Consider the following 20,806-nt stretch of genomic DNA (forward strand, 5'->3'; position numbering starts at 1 on the left):
CTGGTTCCTTTCTGCCCAAATCTCCAGCCTGTCCAGGCCTTGCTAAATGGCAGCACAGCCTTCCCACATGTCAGCCATTCCTCCCAGCTTTGTAGCATCAGCAAACTTGCTGAGGGTGAACTGTATCCTCTCATTAAGGTCATTGATGAAGATGCTGAACAGGACTGGACCCAGCACTGACCCCTGAGGAACACCTCTAAGTACAGGCCTACAACTCAACTCTGTGCCACTGATTACAACCCTTATCACGTATCGCCTCCTTATCACTTGGATGAAAATATCATTTTATCTACCTGTTAAGAATTTCCAACTTTTTTCTGTAAAAAGCTGTTTACTATTTATTATTCAAAGAAAAGATATAAAAGTATTTCCATTTTAATTCTCTATCTTTAACAAAGGAAAGGTCTTTGCAAAAAAGCTCTACTGAAGTGATAAAAAATAATTTTCTTTAGTTGGCTAGAGTACCAATTGTAAAGATTTTAGTCTAAATTCAGATCTCAGAAACTAGAAAATACACTAAAACTTTCATATTACTCTTACCAGCAGAAAAGCTGAGAGCCAAAATGAAATAAACCATTTCAAAGTTTTTCTTCAAAATAATAATGAGTATTCTAACAAACCTATTTTTCTCAAGTTTTAAAGGCACATACATTGCATTTTTTGCCAGTTTTTCCATAATACAATTCATCACAGCTCTCACTGAGCTCATAAGCATTTTGACTATGGGAAAAGAATCATGCTATTCCAGAACTGGTCATATGCATAGCTAAGACCATGATAGCTGTGGGAAGAAATAAATGTAAACAATATTTTGCTATTGATCATGACCTTGTTTTATAGCAAGGCAATATTTAAAGGCAATTATCTTTGTCACTTTAATGAACTACAGATTCTTCCTCCACACTTCCTATAAGAGTGTTTTATGGGGCTTACAGAAGTGTCAGCTTGAAGAAACATTATTTTTGCTAAAGTCACAGTTCTGGGAGTAATGAGAAATCTATTAGTTTTTATATACCTTTCTATGATTCATTCGTATCTCAACCTTACATATGTTTATATGCTCTACTGAGATCAATCTATTGTCTGATGTTTTGTTGTTTTTTAATTTGGTCTGTGGTTTTGTGTTTGTTTGGTTGTTGTTTGTTTTAGATGGAGGCTCCTCATGACGTTAAGATTCTATTATACGTATGAGGAGTTCAGCTCCAGTAGGATTTACGGTTTCATGTATTCTAGCATACAGCTGGCATTTGGATCAAAGAGTCCATAGTCAAATAAACATTAAAAAATAACAGTCTTAGCTATTTCCTATAATTCTATATGCCTACTGACAGCCTTAGTTATAGCATAGTTACTCATCAGTAATGTCTAACCTAGCAGAACAGATTCTACGTAAGCTGTTTTTACTGTCTCAGCATAGCATAAAGCATAAGAAGAAGAATTGCTGCAGAATATAAGGTCTATATACCTTTAAGAATGGAACTACATTTAGCTATTTCTAGTGAGTGCAATTTCCCTTCACACAGTTGTTATAGCAGTGTGGATCAAGCTTTAATCTAGTTCCTTACAGATGAATTTTAGAAATACTGTGTGCTTAAATACTTCATCCCTTGTGCAGCCTACAGTTCCCACAGAAAAAGAAGTGATTATTGTAGTACTGTGTAAAAGAAATTTTAGTCTTATGTGAGATGTGGAGAAGTAAAAATAACTCAGATTTAGGCTCTCTATAAGAGTTTATGGCTTAATTGCTGTAAATGATTAATCTTCTCAGGATTAGTAGAAGAAGACAAGTCCCAGAGATCCCTCTCAATGCTCAAGATATTGAAGATTTTGAGACCAGATTTTGAGGTGAGGATTCCCTGTTCTCTGAGAATATGTAAGTGAACACAGCAGAAACATTAAGAAAAGGCACTTTTATTGCAAGTCTCAATGAGCTGCAGGGGTTTCCTCACACATGACTGTTCTCTCAGAATTTATTTGGGAACTATGCTATACATATATGCATATAATTAAATGAAGATTGATCATTTATCAATTACATAGTCGAGACACTTAAAAATCACAACAGAAGAAGATATCAAAGAGATAGTTGTGAGTGAAATTAATTAACCAATGTAGAAAAATTTAGAATTTTTTTTCTTATGATAGGAGAGCAGAAGTGGCTAAAAGTCTTGAGCCTAAAGTAGAGTTTATTTCATTCTGCTTGTTCTACACCTTCTTGACAGAGAATAAATAAACCTCAGTGAGTAAAATACACTACTATGAAGTACCATCATTTTCCAGGAGAAAAGTTTTTTAATTGCAATAGTGTTACAAAAAATATCTTTATGTTGGATTGACCTGGATTTGATGGCGTTCCTTCATGTAAGAACATTAAAAACATTCAGTTGTACAAGTGCTAGGAAATACAAGAACCCATTCTGTTTCTAAGTTTTAGTCCTATGTAGTCTCCTTCAATAAACACTACTATTCTTTTCAGGAATAAAAAATAAAACAAAAAATTTTGATCTATTGCTGAAATTCAGTTCTTGAAACATTTTCTATTTCTGCATAAACCTAATTTTGATGAGAAATACCAAGCTGTCTTCAGACAGAACACTTTATCCATCATCTGACAACCACTGCTATTCAGAGTAGTGGTCTTACCATTTTTTTTCCTTAGCTGTTCTGATTACAGTCTCAATCAAAATAGTACTTAATTCTTATGGTGCCAAAACCAGCAGTCAAGTAGATAATGTCCTCCAGGTGTTACCTCATTTTACACAAGCCACTTAACTGCTACCTTACTATAATGACTTTCTATCATTGCTGTCCTGGGTTTGATTGAAACTTCATACTATTTATCGTCACTGTAATAAATGAATTAATCTTGTCAGTACAGTTTACTTTCTTAGATCCTTCTCAAAAAGCACCTGCTTAAAGTCAGTTACACGTGGCAGAAAAAAAAAGTTACTCAGTTAACATTTATCAAGAAATTTCGAGATAAGGTCTTTATATTTTAGAAAAGTTCTTCCACTTAAAATTCATAGCATGACCAATAGCATGTGGGATTTTACCTGGTAAAACCTAAAGGCAATTGGTTATTTTTGAAGAGAAAAGGAAGAGAAAAATATTCACTTATCTGAACCTTTGGGGGCATCTTGAACTTTTCTGTATTCTCCCATTACTATTTAGATAAAATCTGCCTGTGTCTCAAGTTTTCCTATCTGTGCTCCTAGCAAGTGAGCTATGCCCCTGAGGAACATCCTTTGTTAGAAACGGTGCACTGTGGCAGGATAGAGCTTGTCCTCCCTATTGTCCTTTGCAAAATCTAGCATGTATTCCCCTCGACTCTCAGCTTACTTTGGTTCCTAAGAGTCTGTCCATGAGCCAGTTTCTCACGCCACTATTTCCTAAAGTCTAATTCTGCAGATATGGCTGTATGGTGGAAACATAGGGTAGGGAAAGAAATCTTACTGATGTCCTCTGAACACTGTTGAGCCTCTCAGATCAAACTATACACAGAAGACATTTTGATACAGATTAAAATTTGCTTTCTCCTTCAACTTTGGTATCATCTATATAGAGAACTACGGGCAGAATAGATTATTAGTCAGTCTCTTGAAATAAAAAGGGCTAACAATGCCAAAACTGTAAAATGCTCCTTTTTTTTTTTTATTCCAGATTTATTTGGGCCTATGTTGATTGTTTAAATCTCAGTTCTGGACAGAGCATTCTAAGAGTAGAACCAAAGCTCATGTTGTATCTATCCTCTGCCAGTCCACTGTACTTCTGTACACCAACATGTAAAAAACAAGATCCCAGCACAGACCACAACATTTGCAAGTTATAATACTCCTTGGTTCCTTGGATACTGTGAGATGGATTGATCAGTGTTTTATTCCAGTGCTTTGGGATAGTTTAAATATTTTCTTGTATACTACAAGGCATAATTATATTTCTACCCTAATACTATTACAGATTCTCAGTAAGCACAAAAACAATCAGTTTTGATTTTTTTTAAAACAAATTTTAAATGCAGTAATAAAATTACATGGAATATAATAACCATGTTGTGGGGCACTGAATCAGACATCCTGAAAAACAATTTATAAATCAGTTCATGTAATGTCACTCATGGTTACACCTCTTTCTTCTGCTTTCTACCTCTCATCATGAGAAGAACCTCCACTATTTTATTACTCTTTCATTTATTTGAACTGTGGCTATGTATGAGAAATACATATTCAGAGCTGACAGATCTACTGGCATATCACAATAACCTCTGTATTTCTACTTCAATAGACGAAATATAAAAATACACTAGTAAAAATCATGTAATTCTGCAGCAGAAAATGACTGTCAGTGGCAAAAAAAAATTAAACATTGAAAGATATTAATAAAATAGTATATGATACATGCTTATGTTTAAAGTTTAAGTTAAAACAAAACGGTTTCTATCCACCATGTAGAGAAGTCTGCTGTAAGCTGACAGCAGTGGAATGTGAAATTACATCAGACCTCTTTGCCTTCTATTCATAATAAAAGCTTGCAATATCAAATTCCACTTAAATGTTACTTCAGCATCTCTAGATAATGTAAATGCCATTGCAGTGCCCCAAAAGGGGATACTTTCTCTTCTTCAAAAGCAATATGAGATAACTGCAAGTAAAATGTCCACACATAACAAAACAATTAACATACAGTTCATTTGGAACACTTTAAAGGTAGAGCGACTGCAGGACAAAAGTACCATATGCTTTTTGGTTTCTTCAGGTTTAATTTAAAAAGCCTTTCTCCAAGATTTCCTTTATGGACACATCTGTTTCATTAAAAAAAAAAGAAACAGGAAATAATCCATCTGTCAAGGAAATAAGTCAGACATAAACCCACAGGAAAAGAAAACAACTTGGTACAAGCTGGTCCAATGGCTTGTTTACATGTGATTTTAGATATGATGCACTTTGATTTTCCTTTCCTTGTTGATGAAATAATACAGATTGCTTAGTAAAAGAACAACCACCCCCTCGGGGTTCTTTAGGGTTGATTTGTTCCTTAGATTTAGCAAAAACAGGTTAAGACAAGCAAGTTGGGAAAGCCAGTATGTTTAGATGCAAGAGCAACCAAAGAACTAGCAAAATGAATTAACTGCATAAACACAGTTCTTCTGTCACTGCCTTTACATTTTACTTCTTCTTCCATCCAAACAGAAATTCTCATCTGTGCTTTAATTTCAATTTTATATCATAGAAAGAAATAGTTTTGAGTAATCTAATCCAATATACCTTGCTTTATTATTACTTACTGATATATTTCTTCTTCCTTTCCATAATTCTTAAAAGCACTATGAGAATGGGCAGATTCTTTAAACATGAATGGATCAATGATTGATGTTGATTTTTTTAGCAGCATATTTCAAGTTAACTGTAATATAAGGTTCAAAATCAGTATTATTAGAATACTCCATTCCAATGTGAAACAAAAAAAAACAAAACACCACCAACAACAAAAAAACCACCCTCATAAGAAGCACAATAAACTACAGCTTCTCACACAAAAAGTGTTTAAACTATGCTTGAACCTGAACTCCTTTCAGTTGCTGTTGCTCCTTGCCCAATTGAGATCATTGTCTTCTGGAATTTTATTTTAAATTTCTACACTAATAAATTTCTATAATTTTCCAGAGTTCCTAGTACTAATTTTCTTCTAGCATACACTACCATTATTCAGCCATTCCTAAACATCTAAATTTATGTTACACTGGCCCTGAAATTCCCTGGCCCTTAAAGAATGTTTTTTTCTGGAAGAGCATTTTTTTATTAAATAGGATTTTCAAAACTCCAAATGTCAGATATCATACCGTTCTGGATTTAAAAAGAAAAGGAAAATTGATTTGTTTCTATATATTTCTGTATCTTTTGTCACTTTAAAAATCTTTAACACAAATTAAGGGAGTATTTAATTAAAAATCTAAGAGAGAACTGAGTAAGAAGCAACCTAGATATGCAAATCAAACAGTCTATGAAAATGCTACGTAAATCAGGGTGGCACTTATCTGTCCTGTGTACTTGCATTCCGTTATTACTCAAAATGAAATAGTAATATAACAAAGATTAACTCATGATGTAATTTATAAATGATCCCATTCCATTTGAGATTTGAATTCAAATGTAGATTTTTAAGCATAAATCTTTGTGAATGTCATGATTTATTTACATTTAATTTTGTAGCCAATTAGATAGATTCTTGTCCCTTCAGTCCAGGTAAAACATTTTGAAAACAATGTCAGATTTTTGTGCTGGGCACCAATAAAATAATTAATACTTGATTTTTTAATTTTTTAATGGACTGAAGGAAAACACACAGATTTTTCTTCAGATTTCTTCAAATCATGCACAGTAAAAATTATCCCAACTTTTAAAACATCAATCGTATAGGAGAATGATGTATTTTATACATGTACTACATGGTAAAATATTTACTTTTTATGTAATTAATAATAATAATAATAATAATAATAAAAGAATAGTAGTTGGTAACCAACAGTCAAGAACATTTAGAATAAACATGAAAGGAAGAAATACTCCCATAAAGGACTTCTTTTGGATTGTCATTATACTTGATGTTAGGAAGAACAGAAAGATCAAATACCCAGGAAACTGAAGAAACTGTCATTAAATACAAATAAGGAACTGGCAAAATACAGCATGCTGGAAGGGCTCCTCTGAATTGAGGTAGAAATAAATTTCTGTAGTCTATCTGCATTTTATTTTTTCCAGGAAAGAACTGTATGCAAAGTTTGCTAAATATTCTATTCATAAACCAGATGTCTCTGAGTTTAAATTTTGGAATACATTTTTCCCCCGTTCACCCTTCAAGACTCTAAATGCATCATAAATTTCTGTGGTCTGCATCAGTGGGAGGCAACCTGAGCTACTAGTTGGCATGGAAGACTTGGATAAAAGCCTAACTCTTCTAAGTCAATAGCAAGACTCTCATCAACTTGACTGCAGACTGGAAGTTGGTGTCCTTAAGGGGTGGGAAGTTTTTGGCTAAACTTCTTAGATCAATTCAGGATGACAGTGGACACACATCCTCACTTTCTAATTATTTCATTCTCCATTTCTCATTTTAGTATGTTCTTTCCCATGCCCACCAGTGAACTGATTTGTAATTCATAGATGAAGTAGGTTATATAAGTGCAACTGTCTAGATCTCAAGAGTATTTGCAGAAAGAACTGACTCACCAAGATGTGTACATGCATTCATGCACACCCACATGTATGAATATAAACCCTTCCCTCGCTGTTTCTCTCTAACAGACATAACAGCCAGAACACTTCCTTAAGACTGCAAAGCCTTTCTCCACTTTGAAATCATTGATCAAATCAGACGGAATGTGACTTGATTTTTTAAAGGTGTTACAAGAAAGCTAAGTTATAATAAAAGGTATTTCAAGGTGTCTGATAACGATGTACTGTATTTAAGAGCACAGTACACTTCTTAATGAATTTAATTTTCTTTTTTAGAGTGCTGAAATCAGGAGTAGAAGTCTTGTAATTTTATTTAATTATTTATTTTTAAACAGCCATATGCTGTTCTTCACTGTGACGTATAAAAGGAATTAGAGCAAATATCACTGGAATAGCATGAGAAAGAACAATGTTCTTCAGAAAAAAAAAAAAAGAGAAAAAAAGAGAAAAAAAAGCAGAATTCTTTGTTAGCTTTGCTATAAACATATAGGGGGAGGTTTCCAACACAGGAAACATTCCCTCTTCGATTTTGTTGGTGTTTCTGTGAATGACCACAGAAAATTAAAATGTAAGAGAGAGGACACAATAAACTGTTCTGGCAAATTCAGATTGTTATTTCTGCTCACATTTAGCCTGTACTTCATCCTTTGATTAACGTTATACATGTGCAGTATAATGTAAACATTGAATATTATACAAGATAAAGTAACTCTTAGCACAACGCCATATAATTCAGGACCTTAAAGAATAGTTTAACCTTCCATGTTATGCTTTTAACCTAATAAAGTTAAAATTTATATAAAATATATACAATCACTTGCAATTTACAATATAATTTAAAGCATTCCCCTCATTTTCTTTCCAAGTACATTCACATAACTTTTCAGAATGCACAGGAACTCTTACAGGATACCAAGCAATTTCTAATTTTGAAGTATTACTATGCCTACTAGTTAGCAAAATATACACTTTGCTGATGAGGTAAGGCCATCTAAAGGAACTTGGTAAAAGATTGAAAAGGGAAAACCCGCCCCCCCAAAAAAAACAAGTACTAAAACAGTCAAAAGTTCTTCCTAGGCAGACTCATTTTCTTACATAAGACTACACTGGTATAACATCTCTGCATAGCATGTCTTCTGCCAGAGGAACTAGCTTGGTTTCTTTTCCTCTTATAAAACAGCCCTTTACAGATCTTATCAAAATACTTCATTCTCAAAACAGATAGGCTCAGATGAAAAAAATATATGTTCCAAAACAGTATCCATACATGTTGCTAGGTTTATAGAATCCAGAGTTCATTCTGTGCAAAACTATAGGTTAGGATTTATCAGAAACAAGGATAATAATTATTATGTATATAAATTATACAATTTGTGAAATACTTTCTGGTATCTTGGGTTCATACATGCAGAGTAACATTTAAGAAATAATAGATGTAAGAAATAAAGAAAACTAAAAATAATGACTAGCATGTAATTACCTCATTGAAGATCTTTACTTGACTCAACCCCTCAAATTGGCTACTCATATTAACATTTTTTATAACAGTTTAAAAAAAAAAGAATTATTAATGTTCAACTTAAAACCTGAATTCAAGAAAATAGAACAATGCAAAATGGAACAGGACTGCAAAAAAAAAAAAAAAAAAAAAAAGCAACAATAAAACCCACAAACCTCTACTGGACTAGCCAATTAACATCTGGATTACAATAAGGACATTTAATTCTTCAAGAACATTAAGCTGCATTTCCATTATCACTGTAAAACACTGAAGTGAAATTGATTCTGTAAACTAACAGGTTCTTATTTTCACACTGTTAACAACTTCATCCAGAGAACAAATATGCTACCTTTCAAGTAAAAGTAAGACATGGTTCTTCCAAATAAAGTACAGTTATTAATCATCAGAACTTTTTTTTAACATTCTCAAGTCATTATCTCACAAACCACAAACTACTTACCTACACTGGAACTTCAGTGCTTAGAGTCTAAATCTTAAACCTTCACTGTGAACACAGAATACTACCAAACTGTAAGAAAATAGATAATACACTTCTCTTTCTTGTTATTTAGTTATTTTCATATGTCAGCTAGAGTGCAGTTTATCTACTGACTTCTTTGTGGGAGTCAAGTAACTGAATCACCAAAATTCTGAGCTCCTCTTCAAACTCAACCCATTTCCTCTGCAATTTCAACGGATCCCTTAACCTTTCTTGACTCCATTTCCCCTTTAAAAGCACAAGCTGTAAACCATTCCCTTATTTTCTTTCCTTCAGAGAGATGATTGCTGTTTTAGTACCTTTACATACCTGATACTGAAATACAAACTCACATAGAATGCTACACTGCAAATTGAAGATACATTCATGCAGAAATACCTGAGCTAGCACTGATGGAGATATCAGGTGTAGAAAACAGTCTAATTAGTACTGCATAGCAATAAATCTCTAGGGAAGAACACGTGAGTGAAATCTGTGATACTACAGTTTCAACACTATAGATATGCCAGCTGAATGAACAAAGGATCAAATTGGTTAAGCTACAACATGTGTAAATAAGTAGTAAGAATACAAAAATCTGAAAAAGTAAAGTATAACCAAATATTTCTAAGAATTCTGCAAAAAAATGAGAAAGACTTGGCAAAACTACATAAATGGACATGAAATAGAAGAACGAAAAGTTCTGCCGAGACATAATACGTGTGATTAATAATAGAAACTAATATTAAAAGGTTGTATTGTTCATTCCACAAATGATGAATATTTATCTCCAGCTACCCTTACATTAGGATAAAAAGCAAAAGCTAATAGTAGGAAAAAGTGTACATGCATATGATAGTAAAAAACTGAATAGCCTAGGAATATATAATTCAGTTTAAAAATATAAAATATGGAAACATAATAATCCACAGTATTTAAGGAGTTAAATATTTCCATCCCCTTTCTTATATTGATAAAAAGGAACAGTTAATAAAACTACAAAATATGAGAAAAAAAGGATAAAAAACAAATAAAAACAATTTTGATAGCCATCAGAGGAACTCACTGTTGAAAAATACTATTCAGGTCATGAAGAGGGGTTATGGCTTGTAATAAGTTAGATCCTTTTTTATTGTTATCTTTCAGAAAGTCACATTTTAAAGCACATGCTAACTACTAACTGTTAGAATCACAGATAAGTATCTGCCATACATCTGCCATAGGGTTTTTATTAGTTTATTAGAGGTTTTTTTTCTTCCTTTGATATATGGGACATTAGGCATTGCCATAAAAAGAATGCTATGACTAAAAGACAAGGAAATTCATTTACCATGGTAATGTATTTTCTCTTGAAATATAAATATGAATGTTCTTCAGAAAATTATTGTTCAATTCACATTAAGATAATGCCGTTCTAAAAGCATATTAAGAGAAAAAGGCTACACACATATGAGCAGAATTTCCTTGTAAGGAAAGCTCTAAGAGCAAGGGATAAATTAACTCAGAAGTTACTTCTAGTTCTGCAGATTTTACTAATTAAGTTTGCATTCTGAATTTTCACAGCCAATCTGCTAACATTTTTTTTCTTCTATATTTTTTCCTTTTCCTCCTGCATTTGACACCACAGCTAATCATCAGAACAAAACTTCAATCTGCATCTGACAGTCATGTAGGCTGGTAGGCAATATACAGCATATCCTTAAAAAATTAAACCCTTTGATGGTTGTTTCATTACAGTATTTTATCCTGCTTGCAAAAGTAAAAAAAAGCATCTTAACAACAAACTGAAAATTGAATTTCATATTTACTTCTGTAATGAACTCAACCTTCTTACATTTGTCTTAACTACAAAAATTATGTTTCCATTTGTCATCTTACCTTGTACAAAAATGTATCAAACCATATCAGGGGATTTATTATACTGTGCTGAAAATTATCTTTTCAAATAACAACAAAAAAAAAAAAGTTAAAATGTGAAATTATATGGTAAATATCTGAAGTACTAACAATTAAGAACTAAGATGGCTTTCAAAGTACCTCTGCCATGGATAATCTGAATGAAAATCCAATATAAATTCTGATTAACATTTAATCACGTTAAACACTGTATCTTACCTAGATTTAAATTAAATGTGATGAATGAGCAGAATTACCCATTAATATTGAAGATAATATTAGCAGAATTTGACCAATACAGTTGTGCATCAAATAGTTAAAATACAAATGGACTAAAAAATCCAGTCACAGAAAACTCAAACGTCAGATATTACATGTATGAATTAACAAAAGTACGTTCATTCTATCCTGTTCTGTCATTCTTTATAGATTAATGGTAACAAATTTATGGAGGCAGATGGCAAGCCATTGTGGAAATCTAGTTTTTAAAATGTGAAAAAAATATCCAGAAGTCCATGGTGCATAATTTTCCCCACACTGTCAAAACCCTTCAGAAGTTTCAGTTCAAGGGGAAGGAATCCTTAATTACTATATGCAAGTTCTGCCATACAGTTTTCTTCATGAAGCTTTTTTTTCAGTTGCTTATTAGTTTTATACTTTGTTTGTCTATATATTTCTATCTATACCATAATAGTTTTAAAACTGAATCAAATTCATACTAGCAAAAGATAAATCATGATATTTAAAAAAATCAAAGTAGTATTTAAAATACTTCAACTATTAGAATGCAATGTCAGTTTCAACATCAACTAAAAAAAATAAACAAACTAATTTGTTTTAGTTTTTCACACCACAAGTAATTCCATTTTTAATTACAATTAAAGTGTGGTCATTTTCACTGGCTTCAGAATATATTAAAAGTTATTTTCAATTAAGGCTATCCAGTTTTTTTGATTCAGACACACTCCATGCTTCCTGAACTCAGACTGTAATGTCCAACAATTATTTAGTAACATTTATTAACTGCAAAATCTAACTAAAAAAAAACAAACAAAAAATAAGATAATCATCTTAACTTAGATGTAATATCTATCAGCCTTTTTTTTCTGATATTTTTTCTAGTAATAGTCACTTTCTTCCCTACCACTCAACTATAAAAATGAAATATAAAGATACAAATTTATACAAACAATGAAGTAGAATATGTACAAACAGACTTATATTCATATATAACCTAAAATGTCTTACGTTTTACTGGATAATACCATCTTACTTCTTTATTAATTAGTCATATTTTGGGGGGAATTCACATTATAAGCAAATGTTGAGTGCTGTAGACATTTTTCAGACAGTTTTCCTAGACTTGAGAATACCTTATCACGTAGAATTAAATATTTTTATTGGGTCAACATGTCTATCTCAGGAAAAAGAAAATGTAAAGAACAATGAACGAAAGTGCTAGCCTCTGTAAAACTAAAAACATGCGTTTAGCCAAACTCATTCATTCAATTTATACCAGTCAATACACCACCCCTATTCCATGTACCCAACAATTCCAATTGGATTAGAAAAACCCTTATTTCATTGGTTAGCAAAAGCTGTACATTTTCACATACAATAATTTATTTTATGGTTTATGGGCAAATTGAAACATAATGAAGTCAGTGCCTGACTTCAACAAATTTTAGATTACAGCCAATAAGTGAAATGCAGTGAAAGAATGAGTTTTTATATATTTCAAATTCAAAAGAGTTTTTAGAAGTCTAAATTGTTTAAGGTAGAAAGAAAAACATAAAATGAAATTTGAATTACATTTACTCTGTAATTTTTTTTGTAATTTTTATAAAGTGTAAAGTTTAAACATTTTCCACTTCTACAAAATCAGATGCTGAATTTAAATTAGATGTTCTAAAAGTATTGTACAAAATAAAATGTATATATATATAAATATTGCATATATATAAAGGAAATAAATATCCTTCTTAACTAAATACTGAAGAACGAACTTGACACTCTTCTGTTATCTTGGAAACAAGCTATACAACATTTTGGGGAAAAGACAATTCTCTTGAGTGGAGTTTTAAATCCTACTTTTACTTTTTCTGATGCTGTACAAATTACATTCTGGGAAATTTCCTAAGTAGTTTTTGAACAGCAGCAGTAATTAAAAAGAAAAAAGAAAAAAAAAAAAGAAAAAGAAGAAAATGAGGATATACTTTTTTTTTTTAATCTAAAATGGAAAATGAGGATTTTAATTTAATTACCATTTCCCCAGATATCTACAGGTACTTTTTTAATGTTTAACTCCTTTTGCAGTATAGTTTTTAAGTCACATAAAGAAAAGAAAATTCTGCATTTATTAGTTGTGTTATGTCCCATTATTTTGTATATATGTATTTTAATGATCTTTAAAATAAAATAATTACAATTTTAACTATTTTATTTATTTATTTATTTATTTATTGGACTGGCCTTTCAAAAGTCTACTTAGTATCACTTGCTAGTGAGATTATGTGTGTGAATGTTGTGTTTGCCCCTACCATTTTCCATATGCTCTGCCTCACCAACACTGCCATCCGGCGTAGTCCTTTCGTAGTTGTCCTCTGGGAGTGGAAGGGCACCCAGTCTTGGCCCTGATGAACTCTTACTGCTTGGTGTTTCTGACTCCTCCAGACCGCTGTCATAGCAACTCTGCAATGACCCTTGATGTGGGTCCTGAGGCTGACTCACAACAGAAAACGTCACTCTACGAAATGGCTGCAAGAGAAAAGATTCTGAATGTCACTGAAATGTTCAGTCTATTAACTAATTCTCAAAACATGACTTAAGCAAGCTAATATTTAAACATTTACTCATTAAACCATTTTGTCTTAAGTTAAATCACATAATAAGTACAGTCCTTTAAAGGCCATTGGACGGAATGTCTGAAGACTTCCACTGTTATAGAAAGTCCAGAACTGTCATGCAGTTTTGAATAGCCTCCTTTCAAGCAGTTGCATAAGCTAAAGAAAGCTATTTCATAATTGTTTATAGATTATATCCAGCTTCTCCTTTACTGAATAGTAACAATTGGAATGGAGCTTATATCAGACTGCATAATGGTACTCGAATGTGTAAGAATGCATGTGTAAGAGGGTGTATACAAATGTATACAAATGCTCACATATAAACTATATTGTTTTTAGCAACACAGTAGCACACCCATAAGCATTTTTCAAATTCACTTCCTTGGGTTTGATCTGCAAGTTGATGTAAGAAAGTAAAAACAAAACAAAACAAACAAAACAAAATAAAAGGGGGTTGGGAGGGGAGGAGGGAGGGAGCAATTCGGTTTTATAGCTTCCATAAAATTCAGTGCCTGGAGATAAGGTGCGTTGTCAGCTGACTTAATAAAGACCTTAACGTTCAACAGACACAGCTGACACTGTCTGTTTCCACTGGGACTGTGCAAACATAGATCACTATAGATATGTATTTATTTAAAATGATAGATACACCTGCTCAAGAAGTCTAAACACTGAACTCAAATATCAGTGAATATTCTAGAAAGTGGGAGAGTAGATCCTTCATTTTTCTGAGGACAGTGAAGGCAGGTAGGATTTTCATTGAGAAATCAATTGATTCTCCTACACTGCACTTAAACTTCAGCAGCAATAATGTGTTTGAAATAATTGAATGATACATTTAAAATAATTTACTCTTATCAAGACTACAAAACCACAGAAAAGCATCTGATATTCTAACACAGAATCTACTTTTACTGTATAGATTTGTGCATCCAAATACACATATACATATTTATATAAATGTACATACATAAAATGTGTGCATGGAGGTATATATACATTATAGAAAGCATGTTCTAAAATAAATACTGACAGATCTGTTTTACAGAACACTGTGTCAATTTTCCTATATAGGAAGTGAGATCTGAGAGAACTTCCCATCATGTTCAGATGGGTTTCCAGACCTTTATTACAACTACATGGGCAAGCATCATCCCTACTGGCACCCCTGGTCACCATAGGGTGGAAATACGTAGGCAGACCAGAAGGGAGGAAACAGAAATTACAAACACTTATGCAAGTCCTATAGAACAGCAGACTGTGTTAGATTTACAAGCAGAGGGCTAAAGTTTCAGTAGGAATTAATATTTTTTACAATGTTGTGAAGATACAATGTAATATTTAATGCTGAAAATAAATAGGAACAAAAATATCAGACTAAGCCTTCCTGTCACAAGTAGATCATAACTTTATAAATGTGAGTGCTGCTATTCTTCTGATGAGTCTCTGACCTTTTAAAAGTTCCCTATTCTTTGAATGCAATGTGCTTTCACAGCAATTTTATTTAATGCCTCATGCTACATCAAATGCAAGGAGAATAGAGAAGCAAAGCAAAACAAAAGAATGGAGAGATCAAATAATGTACATTAAAAGAGCTTATTAAAAACAGTTCAGACTTGCTGCTCTTTTCACTGAACTATGAGGAAATAGTATAAATCACAGAGGACGACTACAACTGCTATGTTAAGACCTTAGATGTACAACATATAATTTCAGTATTTTTCCCCAAAGATTCTCAGTAAGATCTTCCTCTTCCACAAGTATTCAGAAGGGTGCCATCTGTTGACCTAAAACCTTTAACACTGGTTTTAAATCATGAAAGAAGAATAAAGCCATTTTGTGATTAGTCTGTCCCACAGAAATGTCTGTCGTTTGTATTACACTTTCATATTTTAATGGGTTGTGTATTATATAATGGACCATTTACACACACTAAATTACCTCAGAGAAATAACTAAATGAAAATACACTGTCATTATGGTTTTAGAGGTGAGCAACTGATTTTCTTTCATCATTTTTGTTTTAATTATGGAAGCAGTCATTTCTTTCCTTGTACTTCTCACAAGTGGACTTCTAAGTACATGAAAAGATGTTGGACAAAGACAGTATTTAATATCTGTTGAATGGGCTCTGTTGTTTCTCTCCAGAATGTCTACTTTCTTATCAGTCCAGTAATTTTGACCATGTCGTAGTTCTGTGACTGCATGCAGAGCTGAAGTCCATCCTGCCTGTTTCCCAGTCCGCATGCAATTATACACATATGGCATGCTTGAGACAGCCCTGCTTTCACCCTGTTTTATTACTATGGAAATCTCTCTTGCAGCCCCAGCTCTGCACTCCTTGCTGTCCATCCCTGCCTATCATTTTCTTACTTGACTGCGAGTTTTACTTTCCCTCAACAGGCATTCCTAGTTTAAAGATCTAAAAGTTCTTTCCAACAGAACCAGTTGTTGGATCTTCCCAACGTTTTTACTGTCAGGAATGAGGAGACACCAATTAATCCCATGTGCTCTTCCCCTTCTCCTATCAGAGATGTAGCCAGCCTTTATACAGTCAAAATGTTTTCAGGAACTGCCACTGGTACTTAGACAGATGGAGGAGAAGGATAGAAGTGTGAGGGGCGAATAAGCCTCAGGAGGTTCTTCAAGATATCTTGCATCTAAGCATCTGGCAAACTGCAAACCTCCCTAAATATCAGGTCAGATCAGCAAATGGGGACCCCTCTCAAGAGGGTTTCTCACTCTAATTCTTTATCAGGCAAAATTTTCACCCCATTTACCCCAAAGCAAATTAATAGTTATTTGCTTTGTGTTGCAAAAGTCACAGTCTTCCCCTTCTTGGCAGTCTCTCTAGTGAGCACACTGGCTCTTCTATCTTCTGTGAAGTCAGGGATTCAGGCTCTATGGGTGATATACATGTATGGGGATGCATACTACATTTGTATTAATATAATAGTATTTATCGGAAATAAACACATATGCTTGGTGGAAGAAATCTGCTTTCACTTAAAATAGCTGGGTATGTAAGGAATACCCATATGCTCATTCTAAATGCTCTATCATATGCATGCATATGTGTATTATAGGTATGCACATGTATGTGTGCATACATATCATACATGTATCTAAATGTGCTATCTATGCACATCATAAATGTGTGTAAAAAGCTCTTTTCAGTAAGAGTGATGGAGCACAGGCACAGGCTGCCCAGAGAGGTGGTGGAGTCTCCTTCTATGGAGATGTTCATCTTCCTGGATTCCTACCTGTGCAACCTGGTCTAGAGAGCTGCTTTGGCAGGGAGGTTGGACACAATGATCTTTAGAAATCCCTTCCAACCTCTACAATTCTATGATTCTGTGATACTCACTATTTGGATTGACTTAAACCTTATCCCATAGGTTACTTCTGAATATCATAGTATATCTCAGATAAGAAATTAACTTTTAAGAGATACTGTGAAAAGATTAGAAAACTTGTAAATTAAGGAGGCAGCTCCCATAACTTTCCATAGATTGTTTTGTTTGTCTGTTAGCAAACTTATCTGAGAAAACAATAAATGATCTATTTGGAAGGCCCAACAGATCTATGTATCTATAGCCATATGGTAAACTGGTAACTCTCAGGCTCTCACTGAACCAGAGGAAACAGCAATCACAAAATCTGAAAGATGCTAAGGACTTTTTGGTATAGATTACCAGTGAAGCAGTAAAAACAATGCCTTGTAACACAGAGCTAAACTCAATAGAATCTATCCTTAAAATACGAAGATCCTGCCCCTTATTCAGGTAACTCCTAGGAAAAACACATCTAACTCTAGACAACTGGAGAGTATGACACTAAGGGACTCTGGAGACTTTCAAGAATTAAAAGGTGGGATCCAAAGCTTGTTGTTCACATTTACCACAAACATGAATGGAGGAGGTAAAAACCCTTTTTTCAGAATATAATCTCCTTCCTGTGTCACTTTGTATCTAAGACACACAGAGCCATAAACATTCTGCATCATTTGTAGTTATTACAACAAACAAAGATGTACCTTAAAATGGGAATTAAAAGAAACTGTCAGAGAGTTAAACATTTATGTTCCCTTTCCTACTTGATGAATGATATGCATATTGTTGTTTTAATTCTACTGCCAGAACAAATATTGCAGTTCTAACCTCTTTACATCTCAGTCCACAAAACTTTTGAGAAAATTTGAATACTAATTAGATTAACTAAAGAGATGGGAGACGGATATCAGAACTAATATTTCTAATAAATTAATAGTAAAATGCTGTTGGTTTTGTTTGTATGTTTGTTTCTGGAGATCCATTATAACTGCTAAAATATAAACCACACTTTAACCACGAGTAGCAGATGATGCTCTTAATTTTGTTTTTCCATTGATAAAATTATGTCAGTAACATTCCACAAGAAAACTGCCACAGGAAATTTCCAAGTGCTGACAAAATAAGGCACAAACCCATGTGAGGAGAGGAGAGGGTTATGTGGGTTATGTTTAGCTTTATCTATTTTCAGTGCACAATATTAACATAACTCCATCTGCCAGCACTGTGAATCAGTGTGGTAGAATTGCCTTTACCCAAATAAGCCTGTCTTTCCCAGCAAAACAGCAATCCTTAGCCTTTGCAAGCTACACTGCAATCTTTAGTAAATACAGTCATTACTGGATTCACAGAAAACATCATATAGTAGGAATAGAAGAGATCTGCTAATTTTATCCCCTGAAAGTTTAGAATTATTCCTAATTACATCTCGTCATAGAGATGATCAGGTCACAGAGGAAAGATGCATCCTTGCATTACATTACAAAGGTGAATCACTGTTTCTTCCTTGTTTCAACTGTACTTCATGAGCCAGATATTTTCATCTCCCCTCACCAGCAGTATAAAAATCACTGCAATTATGCAATATTAACTCTTATTTTCTGAGATACAGTGCCTATCATAATCTGCATTGAGTAAACCTGTTACTAAGTAAAATGATACTAAACTTTGAATTCATAAAGAACCCTACTTTCACAGATAGGCATTAGGGACAGACTGTGAATAGAATACCTGAAAAGTATTATATCCATATATTCAAATGAGGCATAGTTGTGATACTTTAACCCTGGTTCATCCAAAGAATAATGACTGGATGGAAGCGTCCCTTTTATGGTTACCTACCAGGAACTGTTTCCACCATCAACCCTTTTTCTGCCAGCTACCTCACAATTGATTCTGGATACAAAGCTTACAACTGTTACAAATGCTGGCAATTTTCTTTCATCACTGCTTAGCACTTAGATAAAAAATTGCTAGTTTCTATCAGGCCTCCCTACTTTTAAAACATCTTTATTTTAACAGCTACAGGATTTTGAAAACTTTTAAAAATCAGCTGTACTCCTCTGGGGTACGTAGTTCTTTGCTTCTGAAACAGATGTCCCTGAAGCTATTGATGATACATGGTGCTGGAGCATTAACTCTAAATCCCACCGTACTACATGACGTTATGATGTGGAATATCAATAACAAAAATCATAAAACCATGCCACAATTATAAAACATGATCAATGAATCAACTTAATAAGTTGAAAAACATAAAAAATTACCCACACTGAATACTAAGCTAAATCAAGCTTCATTATTTTGAATAGTTCTACTAGTTCACTTAGCATTATCTTGGGTATTAAGCAAACCCCTGCAAAATCAGCAATTAAAGTTCTTGTTCTATCTATCTATCTATCTATCTATCTATCTATCTATCTATCTATCTATCTATCTATCTATCTATTAACTCATATCAGGTGACTTCTCAGGTTAAAGGATGTGTGATATCTTAGGCTTTGATTAAATTTGGCCAAGGAGCTGTCTGGCTAAGATTTTTCATAGAAGCACAGATCAGATTACAGTGGAAGGCACTATTAGAGATTACCAAATTCAATCTCCATGCTTAAAGCAGAGACACACAACACTTTGCAGAGGAATGTGGTTGGTCAGGTTTTGTATACCTCTGAGAATGGAGATTCCAGTTTCCCCGGGCACTCTGTTCTGCCAGTGTCTTTCAACTCTCATAGTAAAGATTGTTCTTATTTTTAAATGGAATTATATATATACATATATATTTGTATTTGAGCTTGTGCCAAAGAACAGAAAGCACCAGCGATGAGTCATACCTAAATAATGTTATAATTCCTGTTAGCTTAGAGTCAATCAATGTCAAGACTAACACAGCAACTCTGAGATATGCATAAGGCAAAAAAAAAAAAAAAAGGCATTAGAGTTATATCAACTCATCACATAAGTTCAAAGCCTTTTTTAAGCCCTTGAGTTTTGACAAAAGAAGTAATTATCTTCTTCTTTCCATTCATTCTTAATTGCTGGAAATTTGTTGAAAGACAAAAACAAAATATTAATGATCAATTGCTATTCTGCATGAATAGATTCAACCCACACAACTCTTTCTTCCACTCAAATCACATATTTCTACTGTTCTAACTTTCTATCACTGTGGTTAATATATAATTGACAGGAAATAAAATTAAACAGGCATTATTTTTTGGTGACAAGACTGAAACACCTGAGACAAGTATTACAACAGGAGGAGAGATGAGGAGAAACACTCACAAAAATAACCAACTTCTTTCTTATAAACCTAGTAAAAGTTACTTGTAATTGCAATTTCAGTCAGGAGTTGAATAAAATCGGAAGTATTCTGATACTAGAAACTCTCTAGCAAGCATCATCTATGATGATGGGAGATTGGCTCAGCTATCAAATAAGAACTCTACAAACAACATCAACATTCTACATCATTATTATATTGGTAACATTTTTATTAATCTGAGTTTCAATAGCTTGTGAGCTCCTGGT

The 20,806-nt window shown here is 33.3% G+C and overlaps 1 protein-coding gene across 1 annotated transcript in view; it reads right to left on the minus strand.

Moving 5' to 3' along the window:
• Nucleotides 1-20,806, minus strand: part of PCDH7 (protocadherin 7) — a 246,976-nt gene that overhangs the window by 116,815 nt on the left and 109,355 nt on the right. Inside the window, exon 2 of the mRNA XM_065735689.1 lies at nt 13,645-13,861. Coding sequence (XP_065591761.1) covers nt 13,645-13,861 — 217 coding nt within the window. The remainder of the gene's footprint in view (nt 1-13,644; nt 13,862-20,806) is intronic.

The sequence above is a fragment of the Cyrtonyx montezumae genome, unplaced genomic scaffold, assembly GCF_038088225.1.
Source record: "Cyrtonyx montezumae isolate F1298 unplaced genomic scaffold, pur_monq_1.0 scaffold_2, whole genome shotgun sequence".
In the NCBI taxonomy this organism is placed as follows: domain Eukaryota; kingdom Metazoa; phylum Chordata; class Aves; order Galliformes; family Odontophoridae; genus Cyrtonyx; species Cyrtonyx montezumae.